General features: G+C 40.6%; 1 protein-coding gene across 4 annotated transcripts in view; it reads left to right on the top strand.

Moving 5' to 3' along the window:
- SORCS1 (sortilin-related VPS10 domain containing receptor 1) overlaps positions 1-19,617 on the top strand; it is a 581,564-nt gene that overhangs the window by 347,660 nt on the left and 214,287 nt on the right. For all 4 annotated transcript variants that reach the window (XM_012661649.1, XM_012661648.1, XM_012661647.1 and 1 more), the window contains exons 4-5: positions 3,446-3,604; positions 17,303-17,376. In XM_012661649.1, coding sequence (XP_012517103.1) covers positions 3,446-3,604; positions 17,303-17,376 — 233 coding nt within the window. The remainder of the gene's footprint in view (positions 1-3,445; positions 3,605-17,302; positions 17,377-19,617) is intronic.

Raw genomic sequence — 19,617 nt, 5'->3', positions numbered from 1 at the left:
TTTTAAACTAGTAAAAACAGGGATCATTGGGTATGTTTAAGAAACATAATCTATTAATTTTGAAGAGTACTCTCTAATTTGAACTTACCATTTTGAAAATGTTTCCCAGTAGGACACCTTCTTGAAAAGATAGGACTTATTTATTTTTAAACAATATCATCTGTGTCTAAAGACTGCATCACATTTATTACTTGCACTTTTTTGTTTTTCAAGTAGGTTAAACCTTTTCTCTTTAGATTTTCTTAAATTTTTTATTTATTAACTTATTTACGCCCTATAACCTAGAAAATGACAGGACAAAAACCTCAATTCATTTGAAGCAAAATTACTACAGAATTTGAATTTAAGACTAAAGTAATAATGTTTTACTTATTCAATTAACAATAATTCATCACATATTTCCAGCTGTTGCACCAATTGTAATTTAATTAATTTGAAGATTATGATTAATTGGAATACGTTGTATGCAGCGGTGTGTGTTAATGTGTGTGCATTTGTTTGTGTGCTTACGATTCAGTTGAAAATGAATACAGGCCATAATATTAACTGAAAAAAATCAGAATAAAAATCTCAATCTGTGATATGATATATGGAAGTGACCAAAGAAGTAGAAGGCAACACAAACATGGTTTAACTTGGAAGGATAAGGTCACGAACAATTCATTTTTCTTTTGTTTTGAATCCTACCGGAGGTCTTACAAAGTTGTTTGTGCAATAAAAAATGGTTAAACAAAAATGGATCCCGCTTGACCTGTTTGTTTTGAGTAGATTTGGGCAGACATGTGAAAGAGGAACCACTGGAATGCTTGTGTAGTACAGATATAAGTATAAGGCTCAAAGGGGAGTTTCCTACCCTCTTCCATCACTTCCAAAGTGTCAAATTCCCAAATGGAGGGTTTCCATTTGGGCTGTACAGAGAAGGTGGGATTTTGGTATGCCTATTTTTAGTATCTAGAAGAAAAGCTAAGGAAGTCAGTAGTTTTATTTATACAATGTTAAGTATCCATATGTTAGAAAATATTTCCATTATTCTACCACTACCACCCATGATAGGATGCAGAATATCTCATACTGTCTGATCACTTAGAGTATAAATGAATATTAAAGATATTTTAAACAAATGATACATTAAAAATCAGCTATATTCAGGAATATTCTATAGGCCCAGTTTTTAATTTCTTTTTAAATTTTATTTTGATGAAGTAGTCCAGCAGGAGAAGCAGGTGGTGAGATCTATACTCATAGGAAGAGAAGAAAGTGTATTTTGGCTAAAAAGGAAGTAGAAAATCAGAAGGAGAAAAAAAAAATTACCTTTCCTGAGATAATAGGTGCTCTATAAAAGTGAGCCTTTTCATATTATCATGGAAATTACTTTTTGGCAGTGGTGCAAAAAGGTTATTATATATTATTGTTAATTGTGGTTGGAGACACAAAGCAATATGACCATTTGATGGCTTATTTGTTATTCAAAAAATATGACAGCTTTTATGTGCCAATAAATATGAAATCACCTGAAAATATTCCTGTGAATTTAGGAGCCATCTAGATATATGCGCTTAGTGCATACACTAGACTTTAATGACGCCATGTGAGTCTGTGCTTAGCAAATTACCTGATGGGTCCTTGTCAGCCATCCGATGAGGGAACACTGTCTGCTTGGCAAGTGTGAGACAGAGAAACTCAAAATTTTGTCGGAATTTATGGGTGGTGGGCAGAGGCTTCACTAGAACATGGTCCCAGAGGCAATTAGTCTTCAATATTGTGTGTGCTTTTCATCTTGTCGGGAGAGTGGCTGACAGCCTCAGCGTTCCCTTCACCCCACCACATCCTTTCCTCCTCTCTGAGAAGGGGAGGTTGCAAGAACAGCAAGGAACCTTAAACTCATGCCGGTTAACATAAACAGAGTTCAGGCGGAGTGTGCTGGTACGCAACCTCTTGTGCCATTTACAGTGACAGGACACCACTTGCAAAGATGACACTAACTATGCTGAGGTTTTTATATGATTGCCTCCAAATGCTTGAAGAAGCGCCATGTGTTTGCCTGGCACTCTGCTCTCCTGCGACATGACCGACACCCTCTCTCTCTCTGTCTTTCTCTCTCTCTCCTTTTCCTGGGCGTGCAGCATCCTCCGCTGCTAATCTTTAAGCCCCAGGCTGCAGTGATTTTTCTTCATACAGCAACACATTAAGCACATCTTTCATGCTTCCCCGAACCAAATTCAGAGAGTGCCAATTAATAAGTTGATGGGGAGGAAGTCAATGGGCAGCATTAAGGCCACCTGTCTGGAGACATTAGGTGAGCACTTGGACTGAGTGAAAGGAGGCCCACAGAGAGTCGGGAATGAGGTGCTTTATCACACATTCCTGGAGGGATAAAAACGAGAGAATGAAAAGCAGTTTTCAGGGCAGCTCCTGCATCTTGCTGCTATTGTGGATTGTTCACATTGCTCTGACCAAGATAGGCATCCGAATGAGAGAGTGCAAAATACCTGAAGCTGTGAACTTTTACGTGTTTATAGCCTCTTCTACAGTGAAGATTGTGAAGGGCAACCAGTCACTGTTTCAGTGGAACTTCTCTTCCTATCTCCTGAAACTCTTCTGGGCAGCTTTCTAATTCCACGTGACTTTTCTGAAAAGTCTTTCTGTTAATTAATTTATTTATTCATTCATTCATTCATTTGCCAGATATTTATGAAGTGTGTAATACATATTGGGGCTTAGTTTAGCTGCTGGGGATACCCCTATGGAAACATGGACCAATAGCTTTATTTTCACAGAGCTTATGTTCTAGTATATAGATGAGAAGCAAAATAAATAAGTCATATAATAGGTTAGAAGGTGATGAAGTCAGATAAAATAGCCTTTGTAAAATCTCTAGAGAAAGCTTTATAGAGTCCAGATTTTGACTCCAGACTCAGAGAATTAGGCTAAAGGTAGGATGACATTGGGATATTGTTGATGTGGAACAATGGGACTTGAGGTAGGGAAGAAAAAACAATGGACTCCATCCTCTTTCTGTATCCTCCTTTTCCACAACAGAATAGAACCAGTCTTAGCTCTTTTATTGCCCCTGAATGGAGAGTAAACAGGGCACAGTAGGAAGGAGAGTTGAGGTTAAGAGAAAAATGGGAACTCTTCCAGCTTCAGGCAATAACCTTGGAGAGAAAACAAGGAGTCCCACAGAAGGGAATAGAATGCAGTCATCTGTTTTCTCCCCCTTCTTTCCAGTGTCTGCCTCTTTCATTTCTTAGTGAAAACAGTTTTGTAGCATTGGTCCAAGACAGAAGAATAAACCTGACCGAGTCAAGGTCCTTGTTTGGCCGACACTCTCTGCCTACCCCCTGACACCCCCTTGTCCAAACTTTACCTCATTTTTAAGTTTTGTACAGATAGATGTCCACTTAACTTTCTGTTATTTTCTTTCCCCAACTATTCTTTGCTACAGATTATGTTACTCACAGACCCGGAGATTGAGAGCAGCTTGCTGATCAGCTCAGATGAAGGGGCAACCTACCAAAAGTACCGGCTGAATTTCTACATCCAGAGCTTGCTTTTTCACCCCAAGCAAGAGGACTGGATTCTGGCCTACAGTCAAGACCAAAAGGTGAGCGTGCGTACCTTGTTGACACGCTGGTGCATGGTTCTCCAAGGAAAAGAATGTCAGCTCATCATCTCAACCTTTCATCTCAGTGATCATTTTTGTTCGGTTCAGTAGCCTGAAATGTGGGCCAGTGGGACGAGGAGAAACAAGGAGGATCTCAGGTTGCTTAAACCACCTAAACATCTGGAACAGCTTATAAAGTAAAGGTTAGATACTAAGTAAGACATCGTGGAGAAACAGTTCTTAGCATAGATGCTTAAGGCAGTCAGGAGCTGCTAACTCCCGCTGAATTTAAGACAGTGTTTTATGTACGTGGATAGGTGATCATTTCTCTTGATAAAGGACTCACAGCTTTTCTCAGATCCCAAAAGTTTAAGTAAGAACACTAACTAGGGGTTTGCTAAAACAATGAGAGAAATGGCCAGAGGAACAATAATAATGTACATAAATACTATTATTCAGAACCTAGTTACCTCGGGACTTTTCTTCACTTGGAGGAAAGGTTAAAGAAGTCCGCTTGCTAGGAAAGCATTAGATGAGGTCATGCTAGCACATGTGCGTGTGTCCCATAAAATGTCATCCTGTAATATATATTATATATTCGATATTAAATATAATGTGTACTATAAAATACATATAGTCCCTGCCTTTAAGGAACTTACCTTCTCAGGTAGAATACGAGGGTAACAATAGCAAATAAAATTAAATTAAAATTAAAAGAAACAACACATACATAGGCGAATGTGAGAGCAACTCTAGTCATAAAAGCCAAAGGGACAATAGGTGAAATCTTGGAATGTTCTTTGTGAAACACATTGTTCAATGAATTCATTTTGAGAATTCTCTTTGGGGGAATCATGTGTTAGAACTTGCATATATTTAAAGAATACTGGACTTACGTAAGTGAGGAGGATATTCTAGGGTTTTATCTGTCTGGGTTGTTACAGATGCTCGAAGGCAGGGGAATGGTGTGAGCAACTTCTCAAGGTCTCTACTGACATGAGCATTTCTGAGGAAGCAAATTAAAGTTCTTAAGATTGGAGCTTTATTCATGCTTCCCTTAATTTCAAATAAAATGCACATTAAGCCTAAAAATAGAAAGGATTTGCAATTAGTATTTTTTTTCCTCTCGAGCAGCCTGGCTACCCTTTCGGCAGAATGTACAATTTTGTTCCTGGAGTCAAGCCACAGTGCATCTGGTCCAGGAGGGTGCAGTTAACAGCGGTGAGGGCTGAGTGGCTCAGACACAGAGGATTAGTCATTTAATCCACTGGGTTATTGTATTTTATTTGACGGTTAGTTAATTCCCAACCGCCGATACCAGAGGAACAGTGAGGGCCAAATTTACCTGGCTAGGTAAAAGCTATGCATCTTCGCAGTTATGCTGGAGGAGATGACCCAAAATGTAACTACGCAACCCTTCATGTTCCAGCACTTCAGGCTGTGCCTCCCTTGGTCACTGCAGCAGAGTAGACAGCACTGTAGGAGTGCTCCCCACACCTGGGGGGGAGGGCGGTCTCCAACTTAACCACTTGTGAGGAGCAGTATTTAGTGTTGGTTTCCTTTGCCTTAAAAGGTATTTGTGTCGGTAAACATAATTCCAGGTGCGCTTCTAATGTGATTGAAAAAGAAACAAATATTAGACTCTGCATCTGTTTTAAGTGCCATGCATGGTACAGTGTTGCTGTAAAATAACTATATCAAGGAGCTTTCAATCTATCTAGACATAAAAGATTAATACCTGTGAGTTCACCAGTAATCTAAGAGAAGCCAAAAAAGCAGCGCTTTCATTGATGCATAAGACATAGACAAAGTGGCTGGATCAATTACATGAAATTGGTAGCCCAAGTTCAGGAGGTGGAGATCTAGTGCTCTAATTACTCTGGAGGTCTTATGACCTAGACCTTAATGAATATGTTTCTTTTGTTGGGGGGTGGAGGCACATTTTTGACAAAAGGAATGTCATAGATATAAAGTTGGCAAAACCATGTTTGCAGGATTGCACATTTGCCTATTTGCATGAAACTGAAATTTAATGAAACTAATTGTAATACACACGTACACACATAGTTTGCAAATAATCTTGATTTTTTTTTTTTTTTTTACTATTTTGGGTGTTTGATTGTTAGGCAAAATAATTTTTGTTTCCCTACTTAGGAGCCTTTGAAAATTTTGGTCAAAAGACTGATATGTTCACAGCTGTAGATTACAAGAGCTAATCAGTAGTGATATGAGGATATTGCTGTAGTAATATGAGGTCAAAACTAGAAAAACCATTTAGGATGATATAATAGTAGCCCTGACATCAGAGGCTAAGGGTCTGGATGAAAAGGTATTTTTTGTGAGCGTAGACCCCATGAATACTGTCATTTTAGAGATGTAAGAAGCCTTATCAATTTTTGTTCTGTATAAAGCTAAGGATCCAAATATCTGAGAGGTTAATAAATTTTCTCAAAGGGAAAATAACTAATTGTAGATGTTCTTTGAAAGAGATAAAGCTCTCCCTGAAATTCGGTAGGGTTCTCATTCTCGAGGGTGATATTTTGAGGTGAACAGATGGGCAGAAACCAGCCTTTCTGTTGACCTTTCGGTTTCTCCAAGAAAGAAGGAAGGATAAATCATCCGGGAAAAGAAAAAAAAAATATATGGATAACCTGCTGTGCGAGCAGGGAGCAGAGAAGACCTTCCTACCTCAGGGCTTGAATCCCAGAATGAGGAGTAGAGCATTAGCTGGAAGGGAGTGGGCTGCAGCCATCAGATGAGGCTTTAGCTGATGGCATTGACTGGAAGTCTTTAAGTTGAGAGGGGCTGTGGCTGCTCAGGTGGGTCAGTGATATGGAAATAATAGCTGTGGTCACTGCATGGATGGTGGGGCTTTTGGCACTGGTGAGATGCAGCTGGGGGCAACAGGAGGCTCCTGTGCTGGTGTTGTCTGGCCAGTGATTGTATTTGCCTAGGCAATGGGAACATTCATTTTTTTAATGTCAGTATTGCTCATCACTTTTTCTGTGTCAGCCACTAATGCTGGTGCTGCAGTTCTCCCAGCTAAGATCACTCTGCTGGATGCTGTTGTACATCAAACCCTGGTGAACAATCCTCGATAAAGGTCTTTTGGAAAATACCTCGTGGGGGTGGCAGCTCCTTCAGAACTTACCTGTGAACAGAGTCCTGCTCTCTTTTCTTTTTCTTTGTTTGCTGTCTTCTTTGTCTTTTAAGGCAGACTGTCCCTCTTTTGAACACATAGCCCCACATTTATTTTTCCCTTATTTCTCTGACATTGCTTTTTCTCTCCTTCAATGAATGAGACTTTTAAGGCCCTGAGGACAGATTTTGGATCTCTGGCCTGCAGGATAGAGCCATATGGGCTGTGGAGCTCTGCTCTGTTTTTCTTCTTGGATGCCTCAACACCACATGAAGGTCTTGTGATGTGAGCATTGTAAGAGACTCAAAGAGTTTTGCTGAGCAGATTGTCCTTTCTGGCCCCAGATAGAATTTTACTGGCCATCAGTTCCATGGGAGGACATATTTTAAAAAGAAAAATGTGGCTTTTATTCAGAGAGAAATGTGTGTAGCCAAATGTCCTCAGAATTCTCAAAACCAGGATATTTTGATGCCTTAGTCTTTTTATTTAGAAGGAGAAATTTATTTTTTATATTGAATATATAGGTAGTTATATTAATCAGGGTTCTCCAGTGAATCAGAGACAGAGAGAGAGAGAGGAGGTATTAATGAATTGGCCTACACAATTATGGAGTCTGATAAATTCTAAGATCTGCCATATGAAAGCTGGACAACAAAAAATGCCAGTGGTGTAATTCAGTCCAGGCCTGAGAACTGGGTGGGGACGGGGCCAATGGAGTAAGTCCTAGTAAGCCCAAAGGCCTGAGAGAGAACCAGGAACTCCGATGTCTGAGAGCAGAAGGAGATGGATGTCCCAGCTCAAGAAGAAAGTGAGTTCACCCTTCCTCTGCCTTTTTGTTCCATTCCAGATCTCAAAGGATTGGATGATGCCTTCCCACTTTGGGGAGAGTGGATCTTCTCAGTCTACTGATTCAAATGCTAGTATCTCTGGGAGACTCTCACAGACACACGCAGGAATAAGTTTTACCAGCATTCCTTAGCTCAGTCAAATTGACACTTAGAATGAACCATCACAGTGGCTGCCAAGAGGCAAACACTCTCTTGAATGGGCATGTGGCCATCCAGGCACCACTAGAATGACTGAAGGGAAAAGGTGTGGAGCCTTTTGCTCCTTGAAGTTCTTAAAGAAATAGCCTGTCTGCTTAGGAAACCCTACCGTCAGACTTACCCAGCATAGAAATAGAAGCTAGACTGCCTGGCCTCTGATGGGTCTATGTGAGAATGTCTCTTTGGAAAGCCCTGAAATTTTCAGAACAATGAACATTCTAGACATTATAGAAATTCCATGTAAACAGACAGAGGGATACTGGTTGTATAAAGTTCCACCCCTTAGACTTCTTGCAACAGTGAATCACTATGGACAGTATGAAGAATTCTATGGCATTTATTTATTTGGAGTGCCAAAATCTTGCTTTCCTTTATTATTTTACTCTTTATTTCTGTAACTTAAGCGGTAGGCAAACCAAGCATTCCGCTTATTATTATTAATTTTTTAAATTTCTTTGTGTTTAGAAATGGAGCAGATAGCAGAAAGGAGATGCAGCCCTTTACTCCGTTGCTAGTTTCCCTGTACTTTCTCGCCTCAGTACAGGAAACCACCCAACAAAGGCTTAGCAGCAGGCCGAGTCTGCTAGATTACATCTTTATTTTAATTTGGCAATAAACTAGTGTACAAACTGTGCTATAAAACATTGCCTCCAACGGCATCTCTCAGTCTGTCTTAAACACCTCACTAAACATGATGTGTTGGAAAACATTTGAAATGAGAGAAAACAAAGAGCAGATGTGGCTGTAAGGAAATAAAAAAACAGGAGAAAAGTATAAGAATATGCGTATGCCTTGAGCTTTGCCGACTATGCTGAGGCACTGGGCTTTTGGCGTCTCTGTTGGGGTTGGCACTGGAGGAGGGACTTGTAAAGGGGAGAGTGCAATGTTGTGAGTCCAGTTTGAACACTGCTGGGACTCAGGCTACTGCGTGGCCTCTCCAGCCCTGTGGATGCTCAAGACCACCTAGACCATGGTGGTCTAGGTCAATTCCTGCGCAGACAGGCAAGAGGTACAACTGAACACACAGGCTGTGGAAGATCGGAGAGCAGGTGTTCATTTGGAAGAGGGAAGGGATGTTGCCAAGCTCCAGCCTGCTGTTCTTGCCACAGAAGATGGCGGGGCCACTGTCACCAGATCTTCAAATTCTTTTGACAGAGAAGTGATCCTACTTTGTTTGCAATGTGATTTTTCTTATTTTTATGGGTTTACAACTAACTCAAAAATTTAAAAAGGAACACTGCATAGAGCAAATAAACCTTATCTGCTGCCCTTAGTTAGTCCCCAAACCACCTTTTTCTTTTCCTTTCTTCTTTCCCATTACCTTTGTTTTTCTTCTGTTCATAGATCCCCCCTTTGATTTTATTTTAGGAGATGTTATATTGTTCCATGATATTGAAAACTTACATTCAAATGCATGATGAATCCTGTGGAAGGAGGACAAAAGCTTTAGGACAGTTTTGTGGGCTACTTTTTATTTCATGGCAGTTCTAGAATATGGACAAATTTATATTATTGGCTCACTTATTTTGGAACTCTACAAGTCAGCAGTCCAGGTAATACTATGTGGGAAATTTGCTTCATTCGTGATCTCCTCTAAATTCCAAAGAATTTTGCAGTTGATAAAAGAAATAAGAAATCCTAAGGCTCGCACATTGTCCTTATCTTCAACAATTTGGTTTGTGTATGTCAGATACATGAAAACCAAAACATGGTTTTAAAGGGAGGAGACAGGCTTTGACAGATTCTGTTCACAAATAATGGAAACTCTAAATATTAACAGCTGGCATTCTCTGTAATAATGAGGGCTGACTTTGAGTTAAAATCACATATTGATAGAAAATGAAAAATTGACTGCCAATGTGACTGATAAACAATGATAGAATTTTGGTACCATGCATAAAAGTAAATTTTTAACAAAGAACTAGTTTTAGTTCTCTTTCTTCTCTCTCTCTCCTGGTTCTGAAATTTTATTTAAAACATTTCATATCTCTACTTAAAAAACAAAAAAAGCAAATATTCCCTTTTTCATTTTTAATTATGACTTTTCCAGAGTGGACACTAACAGAGTGGCAATGCTCATCATGGCTGTTTTGAATGCTGGGAATTCCCTGGAAAATACTGACTACTTGATAAGGGAATAGATATCAGCGTTTTCAAAATCACGGTCATATTGGATGATGGAGCAAGACAGGAAGAGCATCAGCTTTCCACTCTGTCAGGCTCTACCACTGCTGGGTGACCTTCAGCAGGTCACTTAACTTTATACTTTCTTCACCTGTGAAGCAGAAGTAATAAGAATGCCTGCCTCCCAGGGTTGTATGGGGATGCTGAGATAGTGTATGTAAATCACTTAACACAGAGCCTGGCACATAGCAAGCATGGCATAGTGCTGGCCAGTGTGTTATCCAAAGACCTCAGAGATGGCAGACTTGGGCATGCTGCTAGAATTAGACACAAGGCTACCTCAGCCACAGGCTGCCTTACCCCAATGTCTTTCCCGTATGTGGAGGTTTAGGCACTTTAATGAATGTTGGATGCGTCTTTAATCAATCTCTAGAACACACTGTGGAACCAGAATGAATGGAACAGGGAAGAACTGGCATGTGATGCTCAAAAATATTATTGATTATAATAACAGTGAACCATTAAATATTACTTATCTTCACAGTAATTCTATTTGTTTTTTGCATAGGCCTAGCAGCCCCTCAATGTCAAATGGGCAAGATTGAGATAAAAGACAAACGTATCCTTGAAATTCAACCCCCTGGGGATATTCAAATGATTTCTGCACAAACACTTGGGAAACTGATATGTACCTAATGCCCAAGGCACTGTATTAAGTAAAAAGGCACTCAGTCATTTATAAGAAATATGTTGAGCATTATATACCATGCTGGTTTGGCAGGATTTTCATGTGCATGAAATTTCCCAATGTCAGAGGCGATTTCTAATCTCGTGAATATGTAAGTAATTTAAGTGTCCAAGTACAAAACTGGCAATTAGAGTAGAAACCAGGGAGCTTGCTAAATGTCAACTCCAATGCTTGTTTATAAAACAAATTCTCAAGCTGAAATGCCATCATATGCAAACAAGGAAAGTCTGTGTTTACCTTAGATACCATGTTTAAACAGTTTGTATCATTATTTTTCAATTGCTACCTGGAACAGTTTGATCTACCTCTTCCTAATGATTTGAAAAAAATAGACATTTTAAAACTAGTGATTGGGAATAAATTTAAACAGGCATTATGCTATTTGGTGCCTATTTAGGCTTTGAAATAGAGATACATGTTTGCGTGTGCAACTTTTTAGCCAGCTCTTGATCTGTTCTTTGACACTTGTCTTTAAGAACCTTTAAGGCCAAGACTTCATGTTATCATTTTCGTATATACCTCCAGACCTGGGTGCACAGAAAGTGTTCACAAACCAAACTGGCCCACTGTCACATATTCATCCTCCCTTCTCAGCCAGCTCCAATCCCATATGTCTAAACCCCCAAGCCTCAGAGCACCGAGCTCAACTGTGGGACATGTGACAGACTTCAGTGACACCTGGGGAATGGCCAGTGACAAATTTGATAAATCCAGCCACAGGAGAGAACGATGGAGCTGGTGACATGTCATCATTCCCACCTAGTCTTCATCAGTGAAGCCTGCGTGCTCAGTCTTCACGCTCTTGTCTTTTGGCCTTGTTGGCACTTGGATCCAGTCAATATTAGCTCTGCACAAGTTTTGGTAAACTTGCACCTGCCCAGCCTAGTCCCAGGCTCTGTGTATAGCCTCAGCTCCTGCTTCACTTTTCTTTATGCATCCCAACCAAATTGGGTCTCTTGCTGTTGACCAAATAAGAATGAGGACACCACTCTGAGTTTTGCTGCTCTGTTTATTTGTTCAGACTGACCCATTCTCCTGGAATGTTCTTTCTCCACGTCTTCGTAGTAAGACATTTAAACTGTACTTCAAGACTTACCGTGCATTGTTTTGCAAATTCCAAATTTTTTCTCTCCTAAATAGGCCACCACAGCACTCTGAACAAAATATTGCACATCTCTGTGTTGTTTGTGATATCCCCAATAAGCTAGCCTTTTCCTGAGAAACTTGAATCTATCGGGGTATGGTGGGGGTAGGGTCAGGGAAGGTCATCATGGTTTTCTCATTGTCTGTTCCCTGTACCAACCAGCCAAGGTAAAGACTCCTGTCGGCTCTTAGTGAAGGTGTTCAGAATCATTTTAGGGGCTACAGATTTTGGTTTCTCCTTAGCCTCAGTTCCGCCCCCCTCCTGTTCCGCGGAGCCAGAGCATCAGAACATACTACTGAAGACCTAGTCTTTCTCTGGACTGATTCTCTTTCTTCCTATTGAGGCTAGTGGAGAAAAGAGCTTGATATTTGCAATGCCTCAGGCTCAGCATTAGGAATTTATTTGAAGTCCTTAAGGTACCATCTCTCTCTTGCTAAAAAGAATGCAGGAGCAGCAGTGAGAACGGGAGAGTCATGACGTGGATGAGTGCTTTGTACCCAGGCCATCCCCAGGGCAGTATTAGGATGAGGTCAATAAAATAGAACTGGCAGGATTTTCCATCAGCCTTTTCAAGATGTGTAGTTTGCAGACCCCCTGCCTCTAGACTGGTAAGGGCAGAGAAGGAAAGAGGGGTGGGCAGGCAACTTTGAAAAGAACCAACAGCAGGATGTGTTCCGCCAACACGGAGCCTCTCCCGTAGTCTGCGTAGAAGAGACCCAGGAAACTGCCCCCTACTGGTGAAGTCATTATGAGAAGCTTTGTGGTGAACAGCGTTTGATCCCATCAACCAAAGACTTAAAACATGTTACCACAACTCTTAGCTTCTATGGAATTGTCTTGCACCAATTTCTATGGAATTGTTCTTTCACTAATTTCCCAGCTGCAAAAGAAAATTTTTAATGTGCACCTGCCCAACAGTCTGAAAAGAGAGGATACGTTGATCCGATTTAGGAATATTGAAAAGAATTTCAAAGGACAGTGATGATTTCAAACTTTTGCATCAATACAAGGAAGTTGAATTTCTCATCTCCTAGGAGAAAGATGTCACTCTTCTAGGGATTAAACCAAAATGTGAATGTTAAGAAGGTGGAAAATGAAAGTTGGAAACTGCTGCCCTCATCCTCCACCCTTGTCTCACCCCATCCTAATCTGCTGTAGGTTAGGAATCCCAAGCAAAGCCAGTGCATCTCACTCTTGCCCACACCCAAGCTGTCCTGTCCCTCTTGGCACCCCTCTGTTACTCCTTGTAGCTGGGGCCCATCCTCCAACGTGCAGCTCTGCAAACCTCCAGAGGATGGCACCAGGGACACCTAACTCTTGCTTTAAGGCTCCCAATGAAACTAACCCTTGCAATTACATCTTTTGCAATTAATTATATTTTTATCCGTGCTCTTCTTAAAGCAGACAAAGGCAGATGGCAAGAAAACAAGCCGACGTGAGAAATGTCTGTAAAAAAAATCAGGAAAGGAGGGTGGTGGGAAGGAGAAAGAAGTGTTAAGGGCCCCAGACCAGTGTTGGGCCCACAGGCTGCTGTTAGATCTTGAGCATAGAGGAGTGTTGGGTTTGGGCTCATTAAGTCATTGTTACTGATGTAGGGAAGTCGTCTCAGCTATTTTAAAATGATTTTAGATGGAAGGATTTTCTTCCTTGCATTCTTATTTAACCAGAATCTTTCTGTGTTGTCTTTCTAAAATTTCTACTCCTTTAATTCTTTTTCAATATGTTGTACCAGTGTTAGCAAAATAAAAACGAACACCCTCTAAGAATGGCATTTTTAAGCGACTGACAGGGAGTTAGTAGATGAACACTGCCCTCCTAAAACTAGTTCAAATGCTCTTTCATCCTCTCCCTAATCTCTCTCTCCCTTTTTCTAGGCTCAACATTGCTGTAGAGAGCTGCTGCTGCTGTCTCTGATATGACAGATAGTAATGATAGTCCTCAGTTCTGTATTCTGACAGTCACAAGAAACCTTGGAGCCAGAGACAGAGAAGGAAATAAATCTTACATAGGTGCTAACAACACCAGGCATTATATTAAAAGACATTGACTTGTTCTATGCGAAAAGCCTTCCACTGGCAGCTGAGACCATCTTTGGGTAAAACGCTTTGATAACCACCCCCTTCTTTGTGGAGGGGAACTTTGCTGTCAGACTCTGTAGGTTTAATTAACACATTTAACTTGAATGGCTGAGAGTTGTTGTTTTCTCCTTTTTTTGGTACAACACCAGGCTGGACAATTAATTCCTAGGGAGCGAATGTTTGAAGTAGTAGATGGAGTATACGGAGCAGCTTTGTTTAAGAGTGAATACGGAAAGCCCACCTTGCAAATCCTTGGGTGTTTCAAATGTACTGATATATAGAGGGGTGTGTGTGTGTGTGTGTGTGTGTGTGTGTGTGTGTGTGTGTGTGTATGTGTGTGTGTGTTTGTGTGGTATGAAAACAACCCTTGTTCAATCCATGGAAGCAAAATATATTCCTCTGATAAATTTTATGTATCTATCAGTTGGGAAACCTGGGTTCTTTACCAGGTAGATTCATGTCTAGGGGATTTGCATGGTGCAAACTCAGTATTTTTTCCCTTATCACCTGCTATGCTCTAGGCACAGATGTAGAAGAATGGAACTCCTGACATCTAAAAGCTTTGTAATCTCATTAAGAGTCACGAAGTGGTCTCAGATATTTTAGAGAGATTTTAGATAGAAAGAAATGTTTGCCTTGCATTCTTAGAAGCCTCTCTTGGAAGGCTACTAAGACAGTTAAATATAAATATGTGCCCAGTAGTTTGATAGCATCTGTTGTTGTACCATAGTTCTTTGGAGATGAGACCGGTGGAGATCTTAGTGGATAGAACAGGTTCCACAGAAGAACAAGGCTTTTGACCTGACTCTAAAAACAACACTGGCAGTGAGGAAGGCAAGTCTTGAAGCCCCTTCTGCCAGAGTGGGTAGCATCAGTGAAGGCCCAGCAGGGGGAATGTGCCAGGTGTGTGTGGGAAGATGAGCCCGCCAAGACCAAAAGGTACCTTTGGAGAGATGAAATTGAAAAAGATCTCACTGAGCTGAATAAGAGAGTCTTGGTTTATTGGATTGCTTTGTTTACCCACTGCTTGAGGGGCCTCTAGATACTCACAAATAACAAAGTTGCCCTTTGAAGATATAAACAAATGTCATGAGACATACCTGACTGGTCCACATGCTCTGAATCCAAGCCTAAGGGATAAATTTTAAAAGATAGGGGAAAAAATGAACTGCAGATGCTGGCACCCAACAATTCTTCCGTGGAAGCAGAGATAACAAATCCCTTCGTGTAGCCATATAAACATTTAGAGTTTATATATTATTCTTGCAGGATATATGTGAGCCCAGTCTTCATACACAGAATTATTATTATTCTGAATTGTCCTGATTCTATTACATTTGCATTAATCTTTGTATATAAATATAGATATCATCATACATTTATATATAGACATAAGCACGCCACAGTGGTGTGAACTCGTTTCCCTTTAAACTCATAGAAATAAATACAGCTCTGTATTAAAAAAAAAAAGAAAGAAAGAAAGAAAAAGAGGATGAGGAGGGAGAGAGAAGCAGAAACTGTTGGTTTGAGGGCTTGCCGTTGTTGCACAAGCCTGCGTGTTGTAATGCAAGGTGTTCAGGACATGCTGGGAAACAAGAAGCAGACATGCATGTGCTGGCTCCTTGTTTCCTAAGATAGGAAGGTATGTATTGTCCTATGCCTTGTTAGCTATAGGTGGGGGGCTCCCTCTCCATCGCACCTTGGCACTCATAGAAAATACCAAACATGAAATGTACCCAGGAAACCTTTCTCCCCCGGGCATGATAGGCAAAGAAAGAACAATAAGAAGGACTTAGAAAGAAAAAGCCATGATTCTCCTTGGCTGGTCACCCAAATACTGTGTAATTGGAGCTAATCGAGCTGCTTGCTTTAGTAGCCAGATATTTTAGCTGTTTTTGGTTTCAGGGTGTGTTTTGATCCAATGGACACAGTGTTGTAGCAAGTTCTTTCAAGGGTCAGTAAATACTCACTTGAGCTGAGTTGTTCCTTGGACGTGCCTGGTGCCATCTGCCGCGATCGTGAGTCACTTAGTGACTCACACTCATTGACCCTTTGCTGAGTGTTGGGGCTGGGGACAGAGGAAAAGGCTGGGCAGTCCTGGTACTCAGTGCAGTGTGACTCAACATCCTTTCACCATGGGAGGTGGCAAATGTGATGGTGGGAGATTGAGGTGCAGGTGGGTTATAAAGGAGGCACATGGCAGAAAAGTGATGTTTTTTCAAATCAGTAGCTCAGTGCCCATGGGAACCAGAGTACCTACGGCAACAGGATTTTCTGGGCTGCCATCAAAGGATGCTTCTGGAGGCAGAAAAGGGTCCCATGGTCCCATAAAGATTATGAGAGAGCAGCAAGGATAACAAGGAGCTTCAATGAAGAACAGTGCATAAAAGAAGACACTTGGGGGATGGAGTATGTGGAGGGTCAGCCCTTATCTCAGGAGCTGTGATTCTATGAAATTGCCCTTGGAGAGTACTGAAGTGGTTACAGCAAATGCATTTGACGTCTTACCAGCTGTGTAACCATCTGTAAAATGGCCATAATAACTCCATGTACCATGGGGATTGTATGTGGATTAAATAAGATAATGCACGTGAAGCACTTGGATCATAGTGAGAGCTCAGTCAATGTGTACTGCTGTTTTTTAGCCTGAAGTTCCTCTGGTTACTGTTATAAAGACCGAGGTCGGTTCCTTATTGCCTGTAGAATCAATTCTTCTCTCCTTGATTTGCCATTGAATGCCTTTTCCATATTGCTCTCACCATATTCATCTAAACTTATTTAAATCAGCTAGGCTTATTCATACCATATCCCTCTCTGTCTCACCACTTTGACTCATGCTGTTCCCTTTGTGAGTAATGCCACTTTCGTCAGTTTGGATGCTGTCATTCCTTCAGGTCCCAACTGATTCTCCACAATGTCTTGAAGCATCCCTGATTGACTCCTGATCTTCCCCAGTACACTACCATGGGCTGCCTCATGCATTTCTCATCATTGTAGTTAGGTTCAGGTTATATATTGTTGCTCTTCCAGACCAGGTCTTACCTTTGCACTTCTTTACATGCCCCACGATGCTCTACACATGCTAGATCAAGTGGCACAGCTGACTTTGTCACCACGTGGAAAGGGGCATGAGTTCCAGTTCATTCTACTGCTTACCTGGCATGCAATTTCCAAAAAGCCAGTTAATCCTTCTGAGCTTCAGTTTCCTCAATTGTAAAATGGGGATATTAGTATATATCTTGTAGACTTTAGATGAGAAACAGAGATGATGCATGTGAAACACTCACTTGGCATTTGGCAGGGACTCAATAAATGGTAGTTATTACTATGATTATATTTATTATTGAGCCAATGAACTGATGTTTGTGTATTTGATGTATCACAGAACCACGGTGCTGAGTAGTTTCTCTTCTTTACAGTTATACAGCTCTGCTGAATTTGGGAGAAGGTGGCAGCTTATCCAGGAAGGGGTCATACCAAACAGGTTCTACTGGTAAGTCTCACTTTGTCTTGTAGCACATTAAGATATCACCTAGTAAATGAGCATTGGAATCTTGTTCTCACTTAGTGCTCTCACAGAAGGTCTGTTCACATTTCCATAGGGCAGGAGGTGAAACTGGACTAGTAAACATTTTAAGGGAATATTAAAATTTGTCACAAATTTCTTGAAAACTCAAAATGGATTGAGATTAGTGAACTTCACAGCGGTTTTGTAAGTGTTGCTTTGTTATGTTTTGGTAGAACCTATGAGACAGACATTTAAAAAAATAATAGTTTTATTATTAAAAGCATTATATACACACATATATTGCATGTTCAAACAAAGGTTTTCAGTGTAGATAAGTAAGATCTACTTTTAGACTAAAAGTAGTCTAAATTTAGTCCTCCCATTCCTGATTTCAGGTCTTCTAGACCTTCTCTTTTAATGTGGGACACAACCAGTATTCCTAGTTTCTTTCTTATCTTTCTAGAAATATCTATGTAACAAAATACCATAGACTGGGTGACTTAAACAGCAGACATTTATTCCTCACAGTTCTGGGGGCTAGGAAATTCAAGATCAAGGTGCCAGCTGATTTGGTTCCTGCTAATGGCCCTCTTCCTGGTTTGCAGATGGCGGCCCTCTGGTTGTGCCCACACATGCTGGAGGGAGAGAGAACTCTGATCTCTTCTTCTTCTTGTAGGGACACTAATCCCATCATGGGGACCTTATCCTCATGACCTCACCTAAACCCAATTACCTCCTGAGGGCCCCATCTACAAATACCATCCCACCACTGTGGGTAAGGGCTTCAACATATGAATTTTGAGGGGATACAAACATTCAGTTCCTAACATATATACATGTAGATATTTGCATTTACATAAATGTTAGCTATGCACACTGTTCTATGCCCTGTTTCTTTTGAGGGGATACAATTAACTATACATGTATCATTTTTGATTGACTACATATCATTTTAGTCTAAGAATATAGATTGGAGGTAAACCTTATGTCTATTTAACACATAAAGTAAACTAGATGTTAGTGGGATGTGTGTATGGGAAAACAGAAATGTGGAGGCAAGGAAAATACACTTTTATTCTTTTGTTTTTTTTAACCACCTAAGCCCAGCCCCCTTAATTAAACTAGAAGTGGCCTCTGTCCTTGGGAAGGGTGGCTGAAATTGAAAAGAAGGGAAATAACAGAAGTGCATTTTGGCTTTTGAGTTTCCAAAGTCGTAGATCTTGGCAAAGTAAGAGCAAAGTATGGAACATTCTAGTGTAATTTTGATATGAATTTTGTACTTACATCCTAACCTCTGCCAAAAGATGTGATTCTACCTTAGCCTAATTTACCTAATCTGCCCTTAGAAAAGATATTTAAATTGTTTCCAGATGTTTTCTATTATAAACAGTGCTACTGGGAATTAGCTCAGATAAGATTTTAAATATCCCTTACTCACATCACTCAGAATCACAGAGACAGTGACCTTTTAGTAGACAATGAGTACCCCGCAATGACGGCAGCAAAAGTAGCTCCCCTTTACTCCTCCTGAAATCACACTGCCTCTCATCAGCCTTTAGATTTAGACGCAGAACAGATCACCAAAGCATATAATAGCTTCCCACCTCCACTCCAATTCTCTCACTTTTATATGAACTTCTAAGAGGAATGCATTTTTATCTTCCTCATTTTCAAACACTGCCCTAAACCCCCTGTGGGAGTTGAAAGCCAGAGAACCGCATTAGAGAAATTTCTTAAAAAGCTAGTGAAACTGCCTGAAAAAAAAATTAAAGACAAGTCATTTACAAACAAACTTCCTCAAAGATAATATATAGAGACTTTTATAAGGCATGATGCCATTTTTTCCCTATCATATTGAGACATTTATAAGTAAAGAAGGTATTTGTTGCACAGAAGCAGGCTCACCTCTCTCCCTTAGCTGCCCTTGCGTCAGATGACTTGAGCCTTGCTTTCCAGTCCAAGTTGACATCTCCCATCTCCAGAAACTCAGCTCTGACTCTTCCTGAGTTTCCTTTCTCTGGTCGGCATTTTTTTCTCCCTTCCTTATTCATTTTGTCCCTTATTCATGAGACACCTCTATCTCTGTGATTTCTCTTTGTGTTCCAAATGACCTATATCATTTTCCCAGTTTCGTCACCCTCCTCTCTTGCTCCAACACACTCAAGGCTCATTTCTTACCCCAGTAAAAACCTTCACTGCCTCAATCTCTGGCTCACTCAACTCTTA

Source organism: Propithecus coquereli, unplaced genomic scaffold, assembly GCF_000956105.1.
Source record: "Propithecus coquereli isolate 6110/MARCELLA unplaced genomic scaffold, Pcoq_1.0 Scaffold73, whole genome shotgun sequence".
In the NCBI taxonomy this organism is placed as follows: domain Eukaryota; kingdom Metazoa; phylum Chordata; class Mammalia; order Primates; family Indriidae; genus Propithecus; species Propithecus coquereli.
Note: the sequence above shows the minus strand (reverse complement) of the source record. Positions and strands in the feature narration are given on the sequence as shown.